General features: G+C 36.9%; 2 protein-coding genes across 6 annotated transcripts; one reads left to right on the forward strand and one right to left on the reverse strand.

Annotated features, from left to right (window-relative positions):
• The first annotated feature begins 591 nt into the window (after positions 1–591).
• On the forward strand, positions 592–4,465 carry LOC133866777 (aspartic proteinase Asp1-like). Of its 5 annotated transcripts, XM_062303408.1 has the most exons (10): positions 592–751; positions 839–1,061; positions 2,058–2,175; positions 2,280–2,506; positions 2,681–2,914; positions 3,023–3,161; positions 3,242–3,436; positions 3,808–3,880; positions 3,976–4,063; positions 4,155–4,465. In XM_062303408.1, the coding sequence occupies exons 2-10, from the start codon at positions 865–867 to the stop codon at positions 4,234–4,236; spliced, it is 1,353 nt and encodes a 450-aa protein (XP_062159392.1). In that variant the 5' UTR covers positions 592–751; positions 839–864; the 3' UTR covers positions 4,237–4,465. The 5 variants fall into 5 exon arrangements, with proteins under 5 accessions (XP_062159392.1, XP_062159391.1, XP_062159393.1 ...); XM_062303407.1 differs by having other exon boundaries at positions 596–1,061; XM_062303409.1 differs by having other exon boundaries at positions 596–1,061; positions 4,189–4,465.
• Positions 4,265–27,903, reverse strand: LOC133866776 (kinesin-like protein KIN-7C, mitochondrial). The gene is made up of 26 exons (XM_062303406.1): positions 27,372–27,903; positions 27,140–27,237; positions 26,737–26,826; positions 26,187–26,239; positions 25,201–25,266; positions 25,065–25,118; positions 23,544–23,603; positions 22,519–22,597; positions 22,193–22,260; positions 17,619–17,681; positions 17,360–17,464; positions 16,170–16,274; positions 15,961–16,068; positions 15,707–15,853; positions 15,224–15,406; positions 14,872–15,024; positions 12,750–12,989; positions 11,140–11,280; positions 10,925–11,050; positions 9,701–9,751; positions 9,547–9,594; positions 9,173–9,472; positions 8,300–9,013; positions 6,678–6,767; positions 6,170–6,249; positions 4,265–4,602 (listed from the first exon to the last, which is right to left on the reverse strand). Exons 1-25 carry the CDS (start codon positions 27,656–27,658, stop codon positions 6,229–6,231), a joined length of 3,450 nt encoding a protein of 1,149 aa, XP_062159390.1. The 5' UTR covers positions 27,659–27,903; the 3' UTR covers positions 4,265–4,602; positions 6,170–6,228.
• Between the last annotated feature and the right edge of the window lies 1 nt (position 27,904).

Here is a 27,904-nt window from a genome sequence, read left to right on the forward strand (position 1 = left end):
ATAGAATACGTGTCATAATTTTATTGATTGTGACGAATCATACTATCGAAATTTCTTAATTCAGTGGACGTAATTTAATTGTAATGAGTAAATTATTTTTTTGGCATACTTTAAGAACTTCTAAATTTATTTTGATACTACCCAAAAAAAAAAAAAAAAAAAAAAAAACTATTTATAAATCAAATAAAAATCACGTGGCCTAATTTTACAAATTTTTTTTCCAACATAATTTGAAAGAAAAAACTTTTTCTAAACAAGCCAGCACGAAATTTCAAGATGTAAACAAGAAAACAAATAATATTTTAAACCGAAGGAATTCGAAGTCCTTTTAATCAAAAACAAAGAATATTTTAACCAAAGGAAATTCGGAGTCCTTAATGAACAAGTAATTGACCAAAGACTAGGGCAAGAACCTAGAGACTAGTCACAGCTCAGAATAAAACATTGGATCATCTAGCAGACAATTTTGCCATTGCAAACTACTGTTCTCCTCAATAACTCAAGGGCGATTTGGACTTTTGGGCACAACTAACTATCCGCGTCCTAAACGCGGCTCTGCTCTTGCTGTGAAACTTCTTCAATGAACCCAACCCTCTGTTTCTCTTCCTTAAAACCTCTTCCTTAAAACTTCTTCCACAAACGCTGTCTTAAAAAGCCTGAAACTGTGATTTCTGACACGGAAACACGTGGCAGTCTGCGACCTTTATATATGCACGAGCTTATAGAAACCAGAGACTCAAGTGGACTCCCGGTATCTTCTTGCTCTTCCTCTCTTTCAATCCAAAACCTTTTGAACCCTCTTGGCCACTGATCCAAAAGTGACCAAATTTGATTGCAGACGAAGAAAGAAAGAAAGGTTCCGAGATGGGTGAGAAAAGGCAGAGAATGATTGCATTGAATACCTTTTTCTTTCTGGGTCTGCTTGCAACTTTCCCTGCAGGCTGTTTCTCTGATGTTATCCAGCCCTCCCTGATGAATAAAAAGTCAACCCACCCCACGGGCTCTAATCGTTTTGGCTCCTCCGTTGTTTTCCCCGTCCAAGGGAATGTTTATCCTCTTGGGTATGAAGTTTGATGATTTATTGGAATCTTTGAAAGTTTTGAATGATAATGTTGTAGCTTTGATTTATTTCTCTTGCTTACGCATTGCCTGGTTCTTTGTTCTTTTTTCTTTTCTTTTCTTTTTTGGTTTCTTGGATGTTTGTGTACTTGTGTTTGTTTGAGTTTTTGTGATTGTGTGATTTTGTTGACTTAATTGAATCTTTTTAGAACTTTCCCTCTTATTTTTTATGTGCATACAGTTTCTTGAAGAATTGCTGGATCCCATTGGTTCATATCGAATTGCTCTGTAATCTTCTTTTATCATTTTGCTACGGTTTTTTGATCTCTCCATCGATTTAAGATTCCTGGTTGTTTTTGGGTTTGCATAATCTGTAAAATACTTAGCTTAATCTTTGAAGTTCTTCTTAAACATGTTCTCTGAATTTGATGTCATTTCGATCTCCGGGAAGACCTTAAGACCCATCTGTTTGATATTGTCTGTCAGCTGTTCATTTTCTTTTTATATTTTAATTCATTTGATAATAATATAATATTACTATCTGGCGGTGTTTTATGACTTTTACTTTTTCTGAGACCCCACCACCACCCCCCAAAAAAAGACACATGAGTTTTCAACTCTCTTAATCTTTCTATCTGTCTCTTCCCCAATAAGTCTGACTTCCTTTAAAGTATCTTCGAAATTCATATTTCCACACACTATTTCTCTCCCTGTGAGGTGATGGGGGTGCGTAAGCACTCACTGTGGGTGTGGAAGGGAGTAAAAAAGCAGCTATTATGGATGTAGCAATGGTTTTACCTTCTGCCTGCTTTTCAAATGATCATTTCCTAAATTCACTTCATTTTTCTTTCAAATTTGACTTCTTGCATCAGACTTTTACTGTTTATTTCTAAAATTGGTTTGGATCATAACTTGATTTTGCATATGTATTTTTATAGCCTTTTAGTTTATGATTATTGAAAAACTTATGGAATTTTCTTGTTCTTTCAACCTCACAGGTACTACTTTGTGAACCTCAACATAGGCCATCCACCCAAGCAGTATGACCTTGATATTGATACTGGCAGTGACCTCACTTGGGTCCAATGTGATGCACCTTGTACTGGTTGCACTAAGGTTAATTTTTTTTTTTTTTTTTCTGTTGATTACGAGAATCAATTCAGTCATTGGTCTAATAATTTCCTGACCTATTGTTTGTGTTTCTGTGTGTTCTTGGGCAGCCCCGTGATCGCCTTTATAAACCGAGCAACAACGTTGTCTCTTGTGGTGACCCTGCATGTGCTGCCATGCACTGGCTGGGAAATTCCCATTGCAAGGACCCGAAAGAGCAATGCGACTATGAGGTCACGTATGCCGATCAGGGTTCTTCTCTTGGTGTGCTGGTCAAGGACTACTTTCCCCTTCGGTTTACCAATGGCTCTATCATTGGTCCCCGTTTGGCCTTTGGGTGGGTATCTGCTTCTCTTCATCAAAATGGACAACATTTGTAATTGATGTGAATCTGAAAGCTTTGTTTTACTTTTTATGTTGAAATGCAAGTTGATCAGCTGTTGGCATGGATTGAGCTTGACATGAAATGTTTATTTGTTTTTGAGCTTAATGCCTGTTCCCCCTGCTGCAGGTGTGGGTATGACCAAAAATATAATGGGCCACACTCTCCACCATCCACAGCCGGAGTCCTTGGCCTCGGCAATGGCAAAGCAAACATAGTGTCACAATTGAATGCTATAGGTCTAACAAGGAATGTGGTCGGACACTGTTTAAGTGGGCGAGGGGGAGGGTTTTTATTCTTTGGAGATGATCTTGTCCCTTCTTCAGGAGTCGTATGGACACCAATTTCTCGCAATTCCGCCGAGTAAGCACCCTCCAAGTTCTGCTCTTTCTCTTCTCATGTATCATTTTCTCTGCAATGTGTATAATCAATAATCGCCTTGCCACTTTCTAATACTCGGATCTATTTCAGGAACCACTACTCGTCAGGACCAGCTGAGCTTCTTTTTGGTGGAAAGTCTACCGGCGTAAAAGGCCTCCTTGTGGTCTTTGACAGTGGAAGTTCTTACACTTACTTCAATTCCCAAGCTTATCAAGCCACAGTCAATCTGGTGAGAATGGAACAAAGGAGTGCATTCTTCAACAAATTGTTCTTATATGCAGAAGAACTGACTTTTAATCCATGTCTCAGATAAAAAAAGAACTAAATGGAAAGCCATTAAAAGATGCAGCAGAGGACAAATCCCTTTCAATCTGCTGGAAAGGCAAAAAGCCTTTCAAATCTGTTGGTGATGTCAAGAACTACTTCAAGCCTCTGGTACTGAGCTTTACAAATGCCAAGAATGTTCAGCTGAATTTACCACCTGAGGCTTATTTAATTGTCACGGTAAGCACTTCTACACCAAATAGGTGAAATGGTTCTATTTCACGGTCAATATTTTGTTTTTTGTTTTTTTTTTTTTTTTGCATTTAATGGAATACATGATGTCAAGTCATGAAATGAAAATGATTCATTTTACGGTCAATATTTTATTTTGTTGCATCTAACAAGGCACATGGTGTCAATTCATTTAAAATGTTAAATGACATGACAATATATTACCGTGTGGCGACGATTACGCCATTAGATTCTTATCCTTTATGCAAATCCTCCTTTTTTCTTTCTTTCTTTCCTTTTTTGTTTTTTTTTTTTTTTTAACGTTTCTTTTCCATGTCAAAAAAAATAGTTAAGAAAATGGCTAACAATTTCCATCTCAGAAATTTGGCAACGCATGCTTGGGAATTTTGAATGGCGCCGAAATAGGACTCGGAAATCTTAACATAATCGGAGGTAAGAAATCCTGAGAGCAACACCCTATTGGATGAATATCATTATAAAAACGAATGCAATGCTACAATTTTCACTAATACTTTCTCGTTATTCAGACATTTCTTTGCAAGATAGAATGGTGATTTATGACAACGAAAAGCAGCAGATTGGATGGACTCCTGCAAATTGTGATAGGCTTCCGAAGTCCTGAACCATACCCTCGTAACTTTCTTCCTTTACTATGATTCTGCCAAGAGCTTTCTTACAGGGAATTTTTTCTCCTGTTTATTAACAGTGTGGATCGTGATTATAATGAAGGTTTTTCTCAGCCTTCCGCAGCCAATTATGCTTTCTTAGCTGCAATTTATGCTTCCTGAGAAGATCAATAAGCTTGTAGGCCAAAAAAGCTCCAAAGCCAGAGGTAAAGGCATATATATATATATTGGACGGATGCATAAGTTTGTTTTGGCAGTTAGAGGTTTACAAGTGTTCCCTTTTGTACACTTTATAATCTACAAGGTAGGAAATGTAAATGGGTATATCCCATACAGAAACTAAGTAATACGAATGTTATGATACAAAAGGTAGGAGTTCTTGTAACAACAATGTGCTGATCCATCTTCTGCTGGCTAACTTAAATTACCCGAAAAATGCATCTCCGTGAACTGCTTCCTCTATAAATGAGTTACCAAAGAAGTTCACTGATTGACTGTACAGAATACATTACCATGCCTACTTCGTACCTGCAAGATTTGCAGCATCAAATTGGTCAGATACGTGTAGAATTCTAAAACAATTAAAGTTATTTTACGGTATTCTTCTCGAAAGGGAACAGACGGCGTAGGCTTTTCAAAGGATTCGATTACAAATTACACTAACGCATGTTCTTCAACCTGCTTCAGAAGACATTTTAACAGGTCACCCAGGAAGCTCCTGAATATTATATTAAACTACGTCACGAAGGTTTATTTTATTTTATTTTTTCAAATACAAACTAATAAAAAAACAGGAACACAATAAGGAACTAGCCTGGGAGGGTTGAGATCACTAATGGGAACTACAATTATGTGGGACAGGATGAAATGAGAATGCATCCTCTTTAAATAGTAAAGGTGGCCATCTAGCTAGATAATGTGCAGGCTAATTAACCCTGCAATGGACTTTGCAAATGCAAACAGGCTAGACAAGCATAAGGCTCAAAAGCTAGCGGGCTAAGGCGGTTTACCTAGAGACTAAAGCAATTTCCACAGGTATTTAGTAGCAAGTCTGAACTCGTATAGACTGACGTTAAGGATTTATTTGAAAAGGTTAATAAGTTGCATAACTTATGGTAGTGGCTTCTTAGATTGTTTATCTGAGAAATTCCGTAAGCGGATAAGTCAAACAAATGATACAATGAACGGTTCCAGGAGAAATTACTTCTTAGATTTCTCCCTTCCCTTAACCCTCTCTCTCCCCTGGTGTTTAGAGGGAACCGATCCCATGCCTCTTATACCAGGACAAGAAAGCTTCACCAACTGAGCTGGCTCACCTACAATAAGTGCTGCTTTGTTCATTCAAGAAAGGGCCACTAAATTCGCTGTAGTTGCAAAACGCAATAGAATCTCTTTTTCTAATGAATTTAGTTGCACTCAAGTATACACATTACACAGACATTTCCAGCGCTAAGGTTCTGCAAATATAACCCTAGGATAAAATCTAGGGCACATTACCAGAAAAGGATTGCTTCAACCTAACTTTCTGTTATTTAGAAATGATAACTAATATTTCTGTTTTTATTTTATTTTTTAAAAAAGATAAATGATGGCTTATCCTGTCTCCATACTATATTCCATGTCCAACTCCGTGTCCATACATAAGCATATAAGAATGAAATAACTTAACTAATAAATCTTCTTTCACTAAAAAAAATTACATCATAAAGAGACATCAGGCTGCAAATTCAAAGATGTGGTACCCTTCACTGACAAGTCAACAGACTTTAATTTGATGTAAAAAAATAGCTAAAAATATTCTAATTTATCATTCATTCTGGGAGTAAACAAGTTAGATTACTCATAGGCAGATTGGCAAATACCGTAATACAGCGTATAAACTCAATAACATAATCGACCATTAATTTAAGGTGTGGCTATCAGGCACGGAAAAGAATGCTAAAAAAGGAAACCTCATCTTGAATATCCATTCCTTTCCTATATGAAACATGTTTGAAGCAATATCTTTTTATCCAAGGTTTCACAATATTTTATTGGCTATTAATGCATCAAACTCCATTCCCGTTTCCCAAAAGAGTTTTGGATCAAGACTAACCTTAAAGACAAGCAACTCCATCTGCGGATGAGCAAATTTTACGGGTTCATCTTAGGATGTCATAAGTCATGATTTGTACACTGCATAGTGCAAAATGACTAATATAAGTCCATGAACACAGAGAATCACAGGAGATCAAAAAGTGACAGCAGGAGTTCAACAGAGATTTGCTGGATAAGATAAGATATAAAGTAAGCCAAACACTACGCTGATATTGTTGGTATGTACAGTAACAAATTTTTTCCATGCAAATAGCTCTCTAGATATGAAATTGCCATTGGTAACATCAAATACAAGTCAGCTAACTATGTTTTTTTTGCTCTTGTTCAAACCAATTTTGTAACACACAAAAAGCTCAATCATGAAATAGTACCCATCAAACCATTACTAAGTCAAGTTAAAACAAAGCCAATAAGAGTCGACACGGCCAGAGGTTTCCTTCATAATCTGATGGAGCTTTTCTATTTATCAAATGCTTGATATACGGTAGAAAGTAAACAAAAATCACCTTTGCATGGCAAATCTTTGTTATAGCCTCAACATGGAGGTTCTGCAGTTCTTCAAGAGCAGTAACGTCCAAGCCAGCAACATCTTCACCCTGACACGATCCATTTAAATTAACTTTTTTGATAGCATTACTTCATAAACGGGTCAATTGCACTTGACCGATTTGAGGATTTTGGATGACATGCAACAAAAACAGATCCCTATAACCTAATACTCAACTCCGTGACTTACAAATTGTAAAATGTATTTAATAACAAAGTGAATCAATAGAAAAGAAAATTGAACAGACCAGGACATAAATGGATAGATACGTTAGATAACGTAAAGCATTTAGCTAACCCACATCCATGTCAATCTATGTGTGTGTGTATGTGTGCACACGCGCACGCGTGTGTGTGTGTGTGTGAGAGAGAGAGAGAGAGAAGAGTGACATATAGATTGAAACTGCACAGAATCCAAAACACAGCTATGAGGACCAGCTCTTCCTCAATTAAAAAGAAGTTTCCATTTGTAAGATATAGCAGCATGTAATGGATATCTTCTCAACACTAAACAAATATAAGTGCAATGTGTTTAAATTCAGACACATTTCTAAAAAAGACGCATTAAACACAGTTCACTGGGGGGGGGGGGGGGGGGGGGAAATAAACACAGTTCATTCAAAAGGTGAAAAAAATAATGAAACAATAAGTAAAAATAAAAGAAAACAAAAAGACAGGACTTTAAGGTCTAAATGCAGTCTAGAACAAAATGAATATGCTAAGATTTAAGAATTGAACATAGTGGGAAACAGCTAAGGCTCCAATGACCATCATGGATGAATAAGAAATGAAGTCAGACCTTTGGAATAGCTTAGGGACAAGGGAAAAAAAAAACATTTTTAATATATTTCTAGTCTGGTCACAAAACATTAATCATCCAGCAAACTGTTGCATATACTTCAGGGAAAATTACTTATTTCGTCCATGGGGTTTGCAGTTGTGCCAAATTGATTCCTAATGTATCAAAAATATCTTAGAGATCCCCGAGTAAGCTATCTATCTAAAATGATCCCTATCATCAGCCATTTGACGAAAACTGTTAAATGCACACGTGGATGTCAGAACCAAACATTAATGGACACATGGCATACTTGATGTCTCAGCCCATTTTAAAACTACAATTTTAAAATCAATTTTTTTTTTAAATAAAAGAGGGGGGGGGGGGGGGGGGGGGGGGGGGTTCTGCCTCTCACAACCTCCCCTCACTAGATGCAACTCCTTTTTTTAATTTTATTTATTTATTTATTTTTATTTTTTTAATTTGGGTGTAAAATTATAATTTTACAACAGGCTAAGTCATCAGCTATGCCATATGTCAATCGACAATTAGTTTTGACGTGGATCCATGTGTGCATCTACCAATTTCTGTCAAAAAGCTGAAAGCATGGACCATTTTGGACCAAAAAGCAGATCTTTATGATATTTTTGATATCCCAAGGATCAGTTTGTTACAATTGCAAACCCCAAGGACTAAATAAGAATTTTTCCTTACAATTCATACAAATTCTATAAGTTCAACCTACACTAGAGCTGCACATGGTGTGCAGCTTCTTAAAAAAATTTGGTCTATAATAAGCATTACCTTCAATCTTGAAACAAGGTTTTCCAGCTCTTTGCATTTTCTCCTCTCTTTTAGATAGCTGGCTTGTAATTCTTCTAACGTACTCATCTTATCTATGCTTTCATAGATTTCATCTTCTTCGAATATTTTATTTGAGTGACCATTTGGTTGAAGAAATCCATTTCTAACTCTGGTTTGCAATAGATTTGATGCATACATCCCTTTAGATGCCATGTCATCAGCGTTAGTGCCAGACATCCGTAACTTTGCAACAAGCACCCACATATTTGCGAGCTCATTTTCTAAATCTTCTTCACGCTGTTTAGCTTCATCAAGTCTTCTCTGTAGGCCACTTTCTATTTGATCTCTCTCAGATAGTGCAGTTTCCAGAACAGCTTCTCTTTGTTTTCTTGCATTAAGTTCCTTCTGAAACTCCTCAACCAAAACTCCATCCTTTGTGCTATTTTGCTTGATATCATACAAAGCAGACCTCTGACAGCAGATAGATCTGCAGTGACCCTCTCTGGCAGCAGTCAGGTCACCAGTAAGCTTCGCATTTTCATAAGACAGTTTAGTCACTTCTTCAGCCAAGTTTCTGAGTTCAACTGCTGCAGCCGCAGCCAACTCTTTTGCATATGAAGCTTCTTCTGCAAGCTTTTGAGTCTGAATTTCAAGCCCATCCTTTTCTTCAGTCAACCTCACCTTCTCTTGCTTCAAATTCTCTATCTCAGCAGCCTAAGATAAAATAATAAAAGTGCATCAATAGAACAATTTAACAACAAAGAACTTATTCTTAGCTAACTCTTAATATTCAACAAGATAATATGTTAGAACAAAGATGGTATATTGACTTCCTATGCAGAATATGCCAAGCAAGAAAAAGAAAGGGGTAACCTGCATATGGACTTGGTTTTTCCAATCATTGCTGCACTCTTTATAGTCATCAAGAGAATATATTCTATTCAAACTCATGACACTTGTCGGAGTATTTTCATCAGCACAATTTTCTTCATATGAACCAAATCCTTTCACCTCTTCAATTTTATTTTGCAATAGCTGTTCAGAACACGTCTTGAAAGTGGGAGCCCCAGCATCATCAATTTGTTGTAAATTACAATAGCTATTATCTGATAACGAGTTGAGCTGTTGCCTTAGCAGAAGAATTGTCTCTTGCATCTCAGCATTCTCTGATATCTAGCGTAAATAAGACAATCTAAAACATTAAAATTGTACATACAGAGAGAGATCTCACAGCTTTCGAATTTTACCTTCATCTGTAGCTGCTCCTGAAGTATCCTATTGTCTGCTGATTTAATCTTGATTACTCATCCCAAGACAAAGTGATCAATTTAGTAAAATATTTTTGGAAATTAATATTGAAACATCATCTTTTCAGCCAACAAAATAAATAGGATAACAAACCTCAAGTTCAAAAGTTTTTTCATTTAGCTGAGAAGCAAGCTTGGACACAGCCTACATCGAAGTGTAATTGAACAATTAGAAAAAATTAATACAGTACTAACTACTAAGACTAAGTGATCATGTCAAACACATTAAAATTTTAACAATGGTGATCATGATTATATTATTATGATTATGATGATGCTGACTCCTCCATCTCACAAGAACTGTGCTTTCCTCCTTGGTCTGCCCCAAAATGTTTGTCTATTTTAAAAAGTCGAAGTACAGATTTTAACCACTTCCTCAAACCATCCCTATGCAATAAGTGTTCTTTTCTTTTATTTTCAGAATTTGGATGCAACAGTGAGAGCATATCAGAAAAATAAAATTGAAATATGCTGAATGCATAACTGTTGATTTTCTCAAAGATGATCTGAGTGGGGCAAAGAAAGTGCTATTCAGGGGAAAAAAAAAAAATTGCGCTTACTCGCATGGAAATCAGTCATCCAATTTGATTTCACATCCAAGCAGGGAACAAGATAGAAAGGCCAAATTGCCTCACTTAATAGCATGGCCTACAATGAACTGAGACCGAGCTCAACTACATGGCAAGCAAACTATCCCAGGCCAATACCAGGACTGTTTAGCATGACAAGTCCATACTAAACTACAACACACATGGAAAGGGTCAAGCATGACTTGCAGTTGTTTTTGTGGTTGATATTGTTGTAATTTATATTTCAGTTATTGTTATCATTGTTGTTAGATACCACTGTACATGCCATCATATACTACAGTAATTGACCCCCAATCTTGAAAGAAATAATATGCCCCAAAGCCAAGTCCCTTATATGTTCTGCACCCAAACTAAATCTCAGTTCTTGTAAAATTTAAATAGCACTGCAAAAGTCAATAATAAAACAAATCTCAGTTCTTGTAAAATTTAAATAGCACTACAAAAGTCAATGAATTTCCAAAATTTCAAAAGAAAATTCTATTTTTACCACCTTTTATAATAGTTCAATTAAATGATAGTAGCTCGAAGTACCCTTAAAGCTAGTACAAAAGAATGTCTAATAGTACTGTTCACTTTTGTAGTGCAATAGCAAGCTTTTTATGAGATTAAACCATTTGCATCAAATTCAAACTCCACCTAATTTTTGTCTTTATTGATTCCATATAAGGCTAAACCAGTTTCTTTCATTACTGTTAAAACTCTACCTGCGTCACTAGGCACATAGTTACCTGAGACTTCTCAATGATGTTTGATGTATGTGGAGTCATCTCAACAGATCCAATCATACGTTGCTCCAAAACACGTATTTGACGCTTTTTTTCACTAATTTCATCCTTTAACTTCTGCATTTGTTCCTAAAATAACCAATATGACCATTAGAAGAGTCACCCAGGATAACCGATTGAATTTGTTCTTCATGAGAAAATAATAAGAGCAAGCTCACCCTCAATTGTGAATCATCAGGGTTGCTACCCGCTTCCTCCGAGAGTCTTTTCAGAGAACTAGTACACAATGCCACCTCCCCAGCCAACATTTTAACTTGCTCACAAAGAAGATCCATTTGATCTGTAATAGTGGTCCCAGTCTGAAAAAAGTCATTCGACAATTTCCAGTTAAAATTATAAGTTCACCCACTTGCTATGAACCACATATATACACTCATTTTTAAGAATACAAATCATCAAGCTTATAGGCATTGAATTTTCCAAATCAACAATTCAACGAATATTGCCAATAGTACCAGAGAAACCTTGTTTTAGTTATAATCTCGAAAGAGCCAACAGACACTTGACATGCTCCATGATATAACAATATGATACTGCCATAAATTACAGAGCGTGCCCATAGCACTACATCAATTTTGGCATTTTCAAGATCGTGAACAACTTCAGACCATATGTTCAATTCTTAATAGATCATGAGATGTAAAGCATCAGATATGGAGTTCATTTTAGAATTAAATTTCATCTCATCTGCTTCTTTTCCAGAGCTATTCCCATATGACAGCTATGAGGCTAGTCTTCAACAATTTAATTTTCTCAAGTTATTTTCACTGTTAAAACTTCTACATATGACCCTCGCACGTGCGCGCACGCCCACACACACACACACACACAAAGATGCTTTTAGTAGTAAAATAACCCAAGATTCAATTATAGAACCCTATCTCTTTGTGTTTGCAAAACCAACACACAGTTTTTAAATCTTTTTTTATTATTATTGGTTTGGGGGCAGGGAACATATAAGAAATGCCCCTGAAAACCTATTGATTGACATAAAGCTGTATGCATTCCATGCATTGGTCTTCATGACAACTCAAGAACCATTTGTTCTATATACAATTTAGCTAACCCCAATTAGTTGAAATTGAGTAGAATTAAGTTGAGTATTTAAACTAATACGCAATTTTTTTGCCGTAAATGTTTAAGGTAGTGACAGCAGAATGAAATGGTGTCAATTTAAGAGTTCAGCAGACCAACGAATCCTCCAAATCTGTAACAGATTTTTTTAGATGACAAGGCATTTCCAGTTGGGAACAAGCAATAACGTGGATGTTTTACACTTAGACAGAAACAAACAAGGAAAAAGAAAAGAAGTGGATATTTCCAGTCCATATGACCTCAAAAAGTTTGACCTTGTCCCCAGGAAGGCAAAACAATTATATTTTTCATAACTGACAATAAAAACATGATATGACTGAATCATTTCTAAAGATATTCATGAAAGAGCAAAACTTGATAAGCATGCAGAAAGGAAATCTAAGCATAAACATAAATTTAGGTGAAAAAAAAAAAAACTTTCATTTAACTCGCTCATGCAAACTGTAATACACATTTAGACAGTCAGGCCAGTGCACACAAGAGAAATGCAGGCTATATTGAATTGGTTTTTTATTTATTGGCAAGGCTATATTCAACTGCATTAATTATGAATAGAACTTGGCCCATGACTTTGTGATGCAGGGTCCCATAAGTTATGCTAACATTCCCTTTGGCACTTATATATATATATATGACGGAAGCATAATGAAGTAGTGGTCAGAATTCCTCTCACCAGCGGCAGACGGCGACCTCCAACAGACACACTAAACAAGTCACCTGCTTGGGTTGCCTCTGGAAATGAGTCAATAACAGCAGATTCATCTCCCCTTCTACTGACTGATTTTCTCCTCCCATCTTTCATATCATTACACATGACTCTATTTTGAGATGATTTTGAACTAGATGCAGGTGAACCACTTGCAGATCTTTCACTATCAGAACTTGGTGATAATCCTACCAGATTCTCAGGCTTCTGCATAGGAAAAATTTAAGGACTGGTTCAATGAAATCAATCATTAAAAGATAACACCACCGCTTCTAAGAATAAAATATTATTTGTGCTGCACAACAGAAGCAAAATATATATATTATTTTAAGCATATATCATGTCAAAGCCTCTTTTGGTTTAAAATTTTAAACATGAGAAGAGCAGAATCCCGAAACAGTCATGGAGCCGCCACTTATACAGAACGGAGCAAACACACAGAACCTACCAATTTGTGCTCCGCACTAGCTGGGTGGTGCCTGCTTGTTATGCATGATGCCCTATCATTTTTGGCTGACCTTGGCACAAGTGGTTGTGGCTAGCATTTTTCTTTCAACTTTTTGGTGCAAACAAATATCCAAGATTAATCAAAATTTTGAATCTACTATCTTCAAATCTTTGAATAATATTTCTGCTAATACGTTATTAAAATTTTAAAACTCTAAAAACTTCATTAGAGAAAGTTCCTTTGTTCAGCAGATACAAAAGTTCTTGCATGCTGCAAGATAACAATAATTTCATCTTCATTTGAGCCCTTTCCAAATGTTTCAAGAACAGCTAAACTCATTGATTATTGAAACAATACAGCTCTTCCTTGTACAAAATTTCCCCTATATTCAACAAGTTCATATAGAGGTGAAAAATAAAGGAGGCCAGTCACATATTGTCACAGTAGATTTGCATTACGAGTTAAAAATTATATCATGCATAGCCAGCAGCTGTGGTAGTAGGACAACAGATATAAATTCCACCACCCTAATATGTCAGCAGACAGACAGCTCCAAACATAGAAAATCATAACCCATGTGGTAAAAGAAAACCCAATTATCAACTCTTCCTGTTGAATAAAATGGCTACTATAAACATGGCAGAATGCCAATTTATGGTAGGGTATGGAGATGAGGTGGACATGGTGATCATGTCTATCCAAATTTGGTTCCATGACAATGCTAATGTGATTTGCCAACATCATCCATCCAAACAGAAGGTACAGTTAAGTCTTAAAAGCCTTCATTATAATTGATTTTAAAAAGATGAGAGAGAGAGAGAGAGAGAGAGAGAGAGAGAGAGAGAGAGAGATCACTCGAACAATCGAACTACAATTCCTTACCTTCTTCACTTGGCAGTATACACTTGACATGAACTATCACTATTAATGGGCAGAATATCCGAAATTCCAACATCAAAGAGCACTGGCATTGGCTTCCTTAAATTTCTATCTAAATTTAGGGTAACCAGGTTACTTTTTCTATTTTAACTAAGGTTTTTCAAATGCACTCTACATCAGATTATCTATTATATCTCTATAAAAATTAAATATTCTTTCTTCATTCAAGAGAGAGATAGAGAGAGAGAAATGAATAAAAAACTTTTAGGGTGAGCTGCAATACTTCTCCAAATTTTAGGGGAAGCATTGTAGCCCAATGTTAGTTTAGATTGAGAACAGTAAGCCCAATGCATGTAAGTTTTGGTGGATTCAATCCAAATTTTAGATAGAAATGGAGAAGAAGAGGGAAGCCACTAAGCCAGTGCCAGTGTCCTAACTCCATATGTCAAGATATAAATTCATTGACAAGTCAAGTTAATTGAAGCACATTGACAACAACAACCCAAAAAAAAAAAAAAGTTCTATGGTTTTACCAAGAATATGATCAACGAGTGCTACATGGTTTGTACAATTTGTACACACTAATGAGAATCTGAAGAAGACGACAAAAGAAATGTAGCTAGAGGGAGAGTCTTGACTTAACAAGGGAAGCATTGAAGTTGAGGCACCAATTAAATCCTATATTTCATCTTTTTCTAACTACACCATAACCAAATCAAAATTCACATTGAAATCATTTGCCAAAGGAACCAAGGAACTTACTCTCAGTTTAAACCAGCCAAGCATTCCACGCCTTCTGTTCCTTTTGTAATCTTTAACCAACTCATCGATATTAGTGACATCACCCTTCCCTTCCATTGAAAGCGCATCATCATCAATCATGTATTCCCGTTTTCTATCTGGCAAATATGCTAGCTGCATAAACAATGGATCAAGGGTAATGTAGACATTTCCTTTTTGATTTGCAAGTTACACACGCAAGAAGTTGAAATCCATATCAAGAAACAAGCTATTATTAAAAATACAGTTTGTACATCCAAAGGCCATCTATATATTTGAACCATCAAGAAATTGATTGTCACACAACTGAGCTTAAAATTGCTAAATTGCACACCTCATCTTCCCCAAAAGAATGCCTCCGTCTATGGCCAGGCCTTTCAGGAATGCTTGATGGCATAACATTCTTTGTAGAAACCAAGATTAGTTTAGTCAATCGCTGAATTCTTCCCATCAAAGCAGCCTTGGCATCTTCCTCCTCTTCCAATCTTGACTGTAGTTTTACCTGACCCGCTTCCAGCTTTGGCACCATTAAACAATACATATTAGAAATAAACAACAAAATCCACAATGAAGTTCAGCAATTCTATGTTTAAAGACCGATGATAATTATTTTCTAATGGGGAAAAAAATGGCTTAAGATAGGTAACAGTAATATTTCAGCACAATCTAAGATTGGACCTCAAACTAGAGTAACTATGTTCCGCATGCCAGCTAGTTACAGTCATGGTAGAGCTGATTTTTGCACAGAGCCTTGGTAACAATTTAACAAGTATGCTTGCTAACAATTATTACTTTGCCCTCATGTAACAACACAAACCTGTAGCTTCAGATTAAACAGATCTTCCTGAGAAGATGCAGCCATATTAGGAATATGCATCATGCCATGCTTTAACTGCTGAAGCTCCTGTTTTAAACTGGAAATCTCCTTCTGATACTTCTTGATGAGAGATTTCTCATCCATGATCTAAGAAAGGCAATATTAAGGTGGGAGGATGAGATTAAGTAGCCGCCAGTGGACTATTTGTTAATCAGTAATGCTTCACATAAAGAGTGAATATCAATCAAATTCACCTTATTTTGAGAAGCCTTAATTTCCACCTGCTTACTCCGATGTGCAAACTTCAATGTGTTGTGTGTCTCCTCGCTATTACTTGAGGCAGGAGTCACCGTGCAAATGAGCTACAACAACATACAAGATCATATTCCACAATTAGTAAACGTGAACCTGAATTAGCATGAAATGTGATGAGTAGACATTTAAAGTATTGTATAAAACTTACGGAGATCCGTCCATGGCCACCAAGGGATGACTGCAACAAACGGGTAAGTTTTGAATCTCGATAGGGAATATGAGTTGCCTTTCCATCTGTTAGTTTAGAAATCACCTGCAACAAGAGATATTTAACTTTCGAGATTTTGCCTTATAAACAAATAGCATTTTAGGGTCAAAATGTAAATAGTATTAAATAACACAAAGTACCATGAATTACTATAGAGTAGATGATTTTACTGCCAAAAAATAAAAAATAAATCACGCTCTTAGAAATTATAAAATATTAATTAAATAATTAAATTCACCATTTCTCAGTAGCTTAAACTTTTGGGACAATTAATGATTTAACATAATATCAGAACAATGGTCCTGAGATCAAACCCTAACTCCGTAATTATCTCTCATTTCAGTTAATATTTTATGTGTTAGACTTCACTTGTTGAGGAGGAATTTGAACCCGCACGTGAAGAGGAGTGTTAAAATATAAATTAAATAATTAAGTTCAGCATTTATCATCATCTTAGGCTTTTGGGACAGTAGGTGATTCAACAAAAAAAGAAAATTCAAATATAATGGAGAGCCATCCCCCACCCCCCTAAATGTAGGCCTATCCATTACTGCTTCTACTATGGTCATTCTTACGATATCATTTTGACTCCTTTTAGTTCTTGATCATGCTGTGACAAATGAACAAGGCAAAACCATCTACAATTAGGGGAGAAATGTGACTACTACTACTACTATTACTCTCATTCTTCCAAACCCATTTCGACCCCTCATAGTTTTCAATCATATTGCAGCAATAGATGTGGCTTAAGCAAAAAAAAATGTGGGGGGCAAATGCAACTACAGCTACTACTACTATTATTCTTCCCAGTTTATTTTGCCTAGTAGTTCTCCACTGAGGAGAAAATACAACTATTACTACTATTAGTATCACTATTACCATTCTTCCAACCCTTTGCAGTTCTCAATTATACTGTGGCTGAACCTTGTAAGATGAGGGGAGAAAATGCACAGAAAGAATTTCAGATAAGAGAAAACATTCTCATATTATTCTTTTTTATGTATAAATTTTTGCAGTAAAAAGTATGTAAAAGCATAAGGTTGAATCATGTTAATGAGGGACTGTGCATTGATTGTAAACCATATAACATAGAGAAAGGGAAAACATGGGGCAAATTAGCAATATCTTACAGTTCCAAGGGTTAGTAAGCTTTTATTGATGTATGAACCCTCTTTTCTTCGCAACCCAATTGTTTCAGTTTTAGAACTTTCAGATCCTGCAAGATCAATTAAGTGCTGCATGGGATACTTGAGTTAATACAGGGCTCAGAGCCAGATTGTAACAAACAGAATGTTAGAAATGTACTTAAATACATCCACCTAGGAGTCAGATCAACTATAAATCTGTTGGCAACTCAAATTTAAATAAGAAAAATGAGTAAGATATTACCAACTGGGACAAGGTCACATCTTCTTCACCATGATTTTCACCACGTGGACTGCTTTCAATAGTCTGATAAAACAGTAAGTACAGTAGAATATCAACCCTTTTTAAGCAATAAACAATTTATTAAAAATGAACCTTGAGTATTAGATTATGGATGAGAAATAAATAAATATGGATATATGTATGTATCTATTTACATATACATATGGGAACAATACAATAATAAGATTTATATAAGAATAAGAAGCGATGGCAAGAATGCCTGCTTGGTCAAAGATGTATACCATCATAGCTTAACAAACAAATTCCAAATTTCTCAATATGTAAGACCCTATAAGCTAGTCCAACCTAATAAACTTGACAACAAACAAATTTTGTTTTACCAAGTGTGTTAACACAAGATGGAAGGCTCACAAAAGTAGTCAACATTATGTATCATTGGCATGAACTACAAAAGGAAAGAGCATGTTTTGAATGAAATGCATTTGGAAAGATTTCTTTTATTTGATTGGAGGCCCACTTGAGTTTCTCCATTTTTTTTTTTATAAGTAATTGCAATTCAATTCAATAAAAACGCAAATGGGCGCAACCCTTATACACGGGAAGTATACAAGAAAGCTTCTAAATGGAACGAGAAGAGAATAAATTTAAAAATTCTACATAAGTAAAACCATTCAAACAATGATTGGACGCTATCCAAAGATATAACATATTGAGCAAACGCTTCCATAGTTCCACTATTGATGTCTCTATATCTTCAAAGAGCCGCGTTTCCGCTCCCGCCAAATACACCACAATAAACACAATGGAGCTAACCGCCAAGCTTCTTTAGCACGACCATACCCAACCAACGCGCCCCAACTAGTCAACAATTCCAACACTGTTCGTGGCATAGCCCACTCTATCCCAAATAAAATAAAAATGTAACTCCAAAGATCACGGGTGACTTCGTAGTGAAGCAACAGATGATCAATAGACTCCCCATTCTTCTTAAACATACAATACCACTCAATCACTACGACATTCCTTTTACACAAGCTATCATGCGTCAAAATTTTACCCAAAGCTACTACCCAGACAAAGAAAGCCACCCTTGTCGAAGCCTTAACACGCCAAATACTCTTCCATGGAAATAATGGACCATTTCTCCTAATAAGCACTTCATACTAGGATCTCACCTCAAATAAACCCTCTTTTAGAGGGGTTCCAAACTAACCTATCTCCCTCTCCATGTTGAACCGAAGTGGAGTAAAGCCGCTCGAAGAAAGAAAGAACCATCTCCATCTCCCAATCCTGGATTTGCCTCATAAAAAGAACATTCCATTGAATAACTCCATTATGAACGACCAAGTTATCCACCACCATCGCATCTTTGTTCCTCACAATACTAAACAAAACTGGAAAGCACTATTTCAAAGATCTATCTCCACACCACCAATCATGCCAAAAACTAATGTGACCCATCCCCCACCTCAAAACGAACAAAATTAAAAACTTCTCCCACCCCCTCCTAATATGTTTCCACACGCCCACTCCAAAGGAACCCAACACCTCTTTCGAACACCAACCACCCTTACGGCTCTCAAATTTTGCGTCAATAACCAATCGCCATAAAGCCTCTCTCTCCCTACCATATCTCCACAACCATTTGCCCAGAAGTGCTCGATTAAACTAGATGAAATTGTGAACTCCCAACCCACCTAAATGCAATGGGGTACAAATCCTATTCCATTTCACTAAATGAAATTTGACCTCATCCCCAATACCACCCCAAAGAAAAGCCTTTTGAATACTATCAAGACGATTAGCCACCCTCAATGGAATAGGAAAAAATGACGAGATAAGTAGGAAGATTGGAAAGCGTACTTTTAAGAAGAGTCAGCCGCCCACCCTTTACAAATACATACGCTTCCATCCAGCCAACCTCCTTTCCATTTTCTCAATAACACCATTCCAAATAGACACGAACTTGTAAGAAGCACCCAATGGCAAACCCAAGTATGTCATAGGCAAAGAAGCAACCCGACATCCAAGTAAATGAGCCAACCCTTCGACACCCTCTAACGCACCAATAGGAACAATTTCTAATTTTCCTAAGTTAAACCTTAAACCCAAAGCTGCCTCAAAGCAAAGGAAGATACACCTCAAATGTCGAATTTGTTCCTCTTGCGCACCACAAAAAATCAGCGTGTCATCAGCAAACAGTAAATGGTTCACAACTAAAGCCTCAGACTCCCTGGATGGCTGGATCCCATTGAAAATCCAGTCAAATTGCCCTAATCCAATGCAGCACTCAGCATTCGGCTCAAAGCATCCATAACCACCACAAGCAAAAAATGAGAAAGAGGATCTCCTTGTCGCAAACCACGAGTGCTATTGAAGCAACCTGATGGGGTTCCATTCACAAGAATAGAAAATCTCACCATAGAAATACAAAAATGAATCCAAGCCCTCCATTTTTCCCCAAAACCACAACGGTGCAGCAAATATGGCAAGAAATCTCAATTCACATAATCATATGCCTTCTCCAAATCCAACTTACACAGCAGTCCAGGGTCCCCTAATCGAATTTGAATATCCACACATTCATTGGCAATAAGCACTGAATCCAAGATTTGTCGACCATCAATAAACGCATTATGAGTGTTGGAGATAATCTTGCCCAAAACTGATTTAAACCTGTTCGCAAGGACCTTGGATATAATCTTGTATATCCCTCCTACCAAACTAATAGGGCGAAAATCTCTCACATCCATGGCACCGGTCTTCTTTGGAATCAGAAAGACAAAAGTAGCATTAAAGCTCTTCTCAAACTTGCCTCGAGTGTGAAATTCTGCAAAAACATCCATAATGTTAGTTTTTAAAATATCCCAACACTTCTAAAAGAAAGCCATAGTGAAGCCGCCAAGACCCGATGCCTTATCTCCATTCAAATCCCTGATCACCTCCCACACCTCCTTCTCCTCAAATGCTCTTTGTAGCCAAATGCTCTCATCTGCATCAATGGATAAGAAAGATAGGCCCTCCACCCTAGGCTGCCAAGAACAATTCTCAAAGAACAGATTGTTGTAATATTCGAATATATGCTCCTTAATCTCCACAGGATTCCTAGAAATTGCACCATTTATAGTCAAAGAGTCCACTTGATTGAATTTACGATGTGAATTGGCCACCCTATGAAAAAACTGTGTTCTTGTCCCCCTCCGTCAACCACAAAGCTCTAGATTTCTGTCTCCAATTCATTTCCTTAAAAAGAAGAGTCTTCTCCAGCTCTCTCGACATATCAACCTTTCAAACCTTTTCGTCCTCCTCTAGGCAACGACATTCTTCAACTAAATCCATCTCTCGAATACCCTCCAATAATTCTTTCTTCTTCCCTATATCACCAAACACTTCTTCATTCTATTTTTTCAAATATGTCTTTAAAGCCTTCAATTTATTAGCCAAAATGTAACTTGGCAAACCAGATAACTCATAAGACAACCACCACTTTTTAACCTACTCAACAAAACCCTCATATTTCAGCCACATGTTCTCAAATTTAAAATATTTGTTTCCCCCTCTTGGTGCCCCACAATCCAATAACAAAGGAAAGTGATCAGAAAGAAGTCTTGGCAATCTCCTCTGTGCCACTTCAGGAAAGCTTTCCTCCCACTCCGGAGAAACTAAGAACCTATTGATTCTAGACCATATTTGATTTTCCTGATTATTTGACCAAGTAAACTGGCCATCTTCAAGTGGTAGATCCACCAAATTTTGCATAAAAATGAAGCCTGAAAACTCTTCCATAGCTGCGGAGAAGCCGGCACCACTAGACCTCTCACTAGGAAAACGAACCACATTAAAATCTCCCCCAATACACCACAGCATCTCCCACCAACTCATCAATCCAGCTAACTCAACCCACAAATGTTCTACTTTTGAGTTTCTTTAAGTCGTCAAGTTACTGGTTGAGTGACTCTTGGGCCCCAGCTTCATCTCTAAATTATCCAAATCTCACAAGGTTTTGAGTGACTTGAAGATTCAAACTGCATAAATTTATCTTAGCACCACAGGTATGGTCATATTTTATTAGCTAGACAATCTATTATTCATGGCTGGCAGAAATTTGTATTCCCTGTCTAACCCTCATCATCCCCCCTCCCCTTTCCAAGAAGTAGAATCACATATGAGGAATTCCAAAGTTAGACTTCGAAACTCTCAATGTTTCCCTTTGTCCCCTATGTAGTACACTACAATATATTCTCTCCACAAGCTCAACCAATACAATACACGCACTGCTAAAAGGCACAACTTAATAATTCTCTGAAATATAAGGGAAAAAAACAAGTTTTAAACCGCACATCAGCAACACAAAATTCAATGCTTATGCAAGGATTCTAAGTAAGATATTTAGAAAGGGCAACAACTTTTCTTTATTAACTATGATAGGAGAGAACAATTCATTAAATGAAGTAAATTACACTAGACACAGTCTACATCACTTTCTCTTACATGTTGGTCCAAGCTGAACTTTAGCTTCTAAAGACAAGGCCAAACATACAAAACTTAATCATATGGAAATTAGACATAATTACCAAGGTAAATATAGTGTGGCTCCGACTGCTAAGTAGATTGAAATTATTAGAACCAACATGTCTGTGCTCTGCAATAACAGAATAAAAAGGTGATACATCAAAAGGTGCTCAAGTGCACACATAACAAACATCTGATGAACATGCAATGCTTGAAGGAAGAGAGGAAAGCAGCCATCAGACCCAGTAAAAAGAAACAAATGAACAGCACAGATTGCACTTCAAGAAGGAAATCAGGAGAGCACGGTGAGAAAAGCAAATATACTAACAGCAACTGAAGGAACAAAATCAAACTGCCAAGAAGGTGGCAAAAATATTATTTTCAGTACCTTCCCCAGATGCTATCAAGGAAAGAGCATGAGCAGGGGACAGAACAACTTCCTCTTTGATTCTCTCAACATAAGTTCCCTGCCCAAAAAATACCACACGTTCAAATAACAAGATTCAACTATTAGTAGACAGATGGTGCAAATTAATATCAATCAAAGCTACCACTCTTAAGATTATATTTGGACTAACAATTTAAGAACTAGTAGATTTCATAGCATTTATCATTTAGTCATGCCCCCTAGAATGTTTATAACTTAGGAATTACGACTCCCTTTCTGGTTGAACATATGTGTGTGTATGTATGTATGTATGTATGTGTATAGATATATAACTTCGGCCCATAACATCTATGCCAGCTTTTCTGTTTGAATGCATTCAAAACAACCCACTTTCTAGATGATCCCTATAGAAGAGGGGTGTATATATATATATATATATATATATCCTGTTTCCAAAAGCCATGTTCTAAGTCATCTCTTGCCTTCAAGTTAACTGTGATTAGAATTCCTCCAAGAAGTTACTTATTAAAAAAAAAAAAATCCTCCAAGAAGCCAAGGACCATCCTCAAGTTAGCTCATCGTAATTTGTAATATCTTTTTGCTGTTCAATGAACGAAAAAAGATGAGAGACTCCTCTATCCAATTTCTCTGATGAATTGACTACATAGGCAAATATACCTCTAAGCTCCGAAGAATGACTCAATTGGCACACAAAAGTATAATGGAATATTATATCAGTAGCATTCAAAGTGTACATGTACATATATATATATATATATATATATATATATATACTTTTTTTATATATACAAGTAAAGTATATTTCAAAAAGAGCAGATGGGCACAACCCATTGTACACAGGATAATTATATATACTTAAGGAAACCATTTAGGCGACAAGAACATAGGAAAAAATAAATGATTCTTGAAATAGTTATCATGTTTGCATACAAGGTTGTATAGAAAAGTGGTGAGAATCACATAGAAGATCAAAATATTTAACTTTCCTACTTTACTAGAAGCACCTGAGCATCCTCTCGTATTCTTAGATTCTGCCCTGTTGGATCAAGCAAGTCATTGATGACCTGTAAAGAAAGGGAACAAAATCAAACAACAGGTGATAATCAAGAAGACACAAAAACCATTTACTCTATTTATGTCGGGACTTCAGACTAATAAGCTTTGGCTATAGTTCGTCAATTCAAAGAAAATTCTATGGCGAATAGGACTTTTGCAACTGCACATTCTGGCCAGGTAAAAACAATTACACCATTATTAATCATGTAAAACTGGCCAATCATATCAACAACAACACTACAACAATGATTCATATGGAGCTATTTCTTTTCTTCAATAAGTAATGACAAAAGTTTATCCTTGTAAGCAGAAAAATGATGCAGTTTTAGTCAAAACAAATTGTTATGTGCTTCAAGAAGTTCATAATGCAGAGGCCCAAAACACTCTTAGAAGCGTCCTACATGCTTGGTAAAATTTGACTACAGAATTTTAGTAGATTAAATACGAAGCGACTCCAGTTTCAAGTGATTGTTCACAGCGCGCATCAAAGCGAAACAAAACAAACAGTTATGGTAAAAAAAATTAAGTGTAACTTTTGGGAGCAAGACATGCTTCTCATTTTCTGGTAGAGGTTTACAAAGTACCGACATCCCAGATTGATTTTGGTCTAAAAAGACAATAGAAAGTTGATGCAATGTCAGGGTGGAGCCCTTTTAGAACCCTGCATTACTACATTTAGCTGCTATTAAGTATTTTCTGCCTTTCCCTTGAGGTTGTACGCCACAAGCTCACTAGTCACTTCTATTGAAGTTTTCCTAGGCTAAAAGAGTCGACAGTAATTTGGGCCAGCACCATAGAAGAAGCCCATGGATTTTTCCTTCTTTTTTTTTTTCCTCTCTCTCTCTTGTAAATAAAAGTCTTATTCAACAACTTCCCAGGAATAGTACATTTTGAATGACATCTACCCCTTGACCCCTTCAAAGTAGATACACGGCACCCCAAAACAAAAGACAAAAGAAAACAATCTACATGATGTGTCTTCTGTTTCCATACTTGATAATAACTATTTAATAACACTCCACATACTTGATAATCTTAATCTCAATCAGAAGGTGTCTACTACTGATCGAGTTGAATCTTTATGCAAGAATTATTCTTTTGGATCTTGCAATCCAAAAGAATATTCCATCCTTTCATGATGGTATCTGATTTCCAGCTATCAATTTGTTAAGGTTTAATTACCTTCTCCCATAATATAGTTAAAGAGCATAATTCCTAGTGACATATTCCCTAAGTTGAACGAACCACATCTTGAAAGATAAAATGTCATAACAATGCCCAACCTCTTCCTTTTCTCGATTTAAACTCTCAACTCTAAAGGTTCTACAGCCTGTGAATCTTACCTCCTAATGAAGAATCATTACAAAAATAGCCATGACCAGACTCAAAAAGTCAAAAGGTTCTTACAAAATAAAAAATAATAATAATAATTTTTTTTTTTTTTAAAAAAAAAAGGAAATAAGGCTGACCTCGTTGTAAATTTCGAGATATGAGACTCGAAGAAGAAACTCACGTCCAGGTGTCTGAAATATAATGAACGGATGTTTTTTAAGCAAAAGAAATAATATTGATTGTTATTAAAATTACTACAAACTAACACATTACCTCTTGTATAATTCCAAAGACATCCTTCACTGCCAAGGGAATAACTCCAGGTGACTTTTGCTCCCCCTGAAATTCCAAAAAGAGATGTAAACATTTGTAATATATACTTTGCAAGCACTGAGAAATAGAATAAACGTGGTACTATAATTGAAGGATCTTGAACTAATTAGCTTAGAGATTTATACTATTTCCAATCACACATTATCCAAACAACAATAGCTAGAAGAAAGGCTGATACAAAGAACAAAAATGCCAATCAAAAGCACCAAAGGAACTCGCTCCTACTTTTATTTATAATTTTCAAGATCACGACCTTTGCTTAACTCAGGGACTATTTCATCACACTAAAAGTAAGGGTGTTCCAATCTCATTAAGAGGCGCAGGGAGGGTGTATCTTGAAAACTTTTGAATAAGAATGGCTTGTAGTACTAACTAAATCTTCTTTTATTCTTGTCAAGTATACTTTATAAAAATTCATCCAATCACCATGGAAGATGCTTGTTACTTATGGAAAATATAGGATTTGATAGGATAGTTTGTCAAAAGAAAAACAATGCCCAATTTCATATTCCTATTAGACACTAAGACAAGCCCTTTTTTTCTTGTAACTATCTTTTAGACAAGACATGGTAATCCCAAACTTGTTTTCACATCAACCTTTTGTCCTAGTATTGGAGAAAAACTGTTGTCCAGCTAAGCAAGCTCTCTCTTTCTCTTTTCTGCTTCTCTCTACCATCCTCTGAACCTTTGACCTTGAGGGTAGCAATACATGCAACTAACCACCACCATAACACAAAGCAAGCTACACACAATATGGAAACACTGACTTAATGGGAGAGTGTGCATCAATGTGTCAATCTAAGGGCAGCCTCTGATTGCAGGACCTACAATCAGTGAACATCTGGCTCTCATGAAGTTCATGAAAAAATGAACCAATGGGCGTGCTGGGGTCTGACATGACAAAGGATAGACACTCAGTAACTTACATGCATTGTGTGAGTCTTTCCACTACTAGTAACACCATAGGCAAACACTGTACCTGTATAGAAACAGAGCAATTATTAGCCAAACCACCAAGTTGTACATAATGAAAGAAACAAACATTTTACAAAGTAAACTCACATTCACTCCTTAAATATGAAACCAGATGGTACAAAGTACTTTCAACACAATCCAAGCTAGGAAATTGCATAGGTTATAAATTAACAACTTGTTCTGAGTATGTTGGAATGCTGGGACCAAAATCTAGTTTCCCAGAAGGCCCAAAAAAGAAATAGAAAATGTACGTATAGGCCCTGCCAGCCACTGGTTCAAAGAGGAAACAACTTGTTATCTTAGCAGGAAACACAATACGCAGAACATTACATGATGTGCAGCATAACATGACTTCACAATGTAACTATTGAAGCTGTTCCTTCCACATGCATCCCACTCTGGGTAATCACACCTTCTCAAAGGTTCGCAGTCAAGCCATCCCACCCAAAATGAACTCCACATTACACTAAAATTTTAATTTATACAAAGTCAAGTAATTACCATTAATCCCTTCCATTGCACCACTTACAACATGCTGCGCAGCAACATCGTAAACATGCCGCGTTGTTGTTGCCGGACCAAACACCCTATCTGCAGACCCAAAATTTGAATTCTCAAAGACGACTACAAGAAACCATTGACTCCAAGCACTTTCAAAAGAAGTAAGTAATATGTTCTGCAAATGCAAAGCAAATTTTCTTGAATTTTATAGGAAATGTGACCTTCAAATGCACAGCCAAATACGAATAGTCCCGTTACGGCTTAGTACTGTTAGATATAGTCATATAGATGATTGCAACACTCACAAAACAAGAACAAGTTCCAGTGCACACGAACATTTCTCGAAAACAAACCTGAGTTTAACTTTTTAAACTTAAACATGATTAAGATGAACGTTACTGACCAAAACCATACGCAATGGACGGATTGTACTCGTTCCGCACCGTATTATCGCCATCAGCGTACCACGCTATCTCGTCCCCTTTGTTGATCTCCCTAACACTGCTCAAAAGCCAAAACCAAACAGTTACAAACTTAGCGTCCCCGGCCGTCGCCCAGCACCTCGGTAACAACGCAATCACCACCCTCCATCACCAAATCAAAAGAAGAAGAAAAACAAAAACGCGGTTCAGTACCTGAGGGGTCGAAACCTGACTGTGACCGTAACATTCTCCTTGGCCTTGCTTACATCCGGGTGGTCCAGGGTCAGAGTCGGCGGGCTCGGACTCGGGCTCGGGCTTGGCGAAGTCGTCGGAGGAACCGAGAGCTTCGACGGCCGCCTAGAAGACGAGGTGGATGAGGTAGTCACCGGCCGGCCGGCCGGCTTAGTTGCCTTAAGCTGTGGTGCCGGCGGCTTCCGGGACCGGAAGGGCGAGATGGAGGACGTAGATCTTTGGGACCTGGTTGAGCTAGTGGCGGACATTGGCGTAAAGATGGAGAGAAAGAGAGAGAGAGAGAGAGGTTTGAGGGTCTAGAGAGGTCATACACAGTTCACATGCCGGTCAAAGTAAATGCCGCCTTGGGACAGTGCCTCTCCCTCCAAAACGAGGCTTGCTTTACTTGCTACTGGTGCTTTGAATTTGGCTCTGCTCTGGTACATCGTTTTCAACGAGTACGGGAATTTTTTTTTGTTTTAGCATTCGTTTTCTTTCGCTTTGATTTTTGAAAT

This window comes from Alnus glutinosa, chromosome 4 (genome assembly GCF_958979055.1).
Source record: "Alnus glutinosa chromosome 4, dhAlnGlut1.1, whole genome shotgun sequence".
NCBI lineage: Eukaryota > Viridiplantae > Streptophyta > Magnoliopsida > Fagales > Betulaceae > Alnus > Alnus glutinosa.

Coding starts and splice junctions, on each gene's coding strand:
- LOC133866777 (XM_062303408.1), top strand. CDS start 865: ATGGGTGAGAAAAGGCAGAGAATGATTGCATTGAATACCTTTTTCTTT. Junction 1,062..2,057: donor GGGAATGTTTATCCTCTTGG/GTATGAAGTTTG, acceptor TCAACCTCACAG/GTACTACTTTGTGAACCTCA. Junction 3,437..3,807: donor AGGCTTATTTAATTGTCACG/GTAAGCACTTCT, acceptor TTTCCATCTCAG/AAATTTGGCAACGCATGCTT.
- LOC133866776 (XM_062303406.1), bottom strand. CDS start 27,658: ATGTCCGCCACTAGCTCAACCAGGTCCCAAAGATCTACGTCCTCCATC. Junction 22,261..22,518: donor CTTGATAGCATCTGGGGAAG/GTACTGAAAATA, acceptor CTGTTATTGCAG/AGCACAGACATGTTGGTTCT. Junction 9,595..9,700: donor AAAAAACTTTTGAACTTGAG/GTTTGTTATCCT, acceptor TGAGTAATCAAG/ATTAAATCAGCAGACAATAG.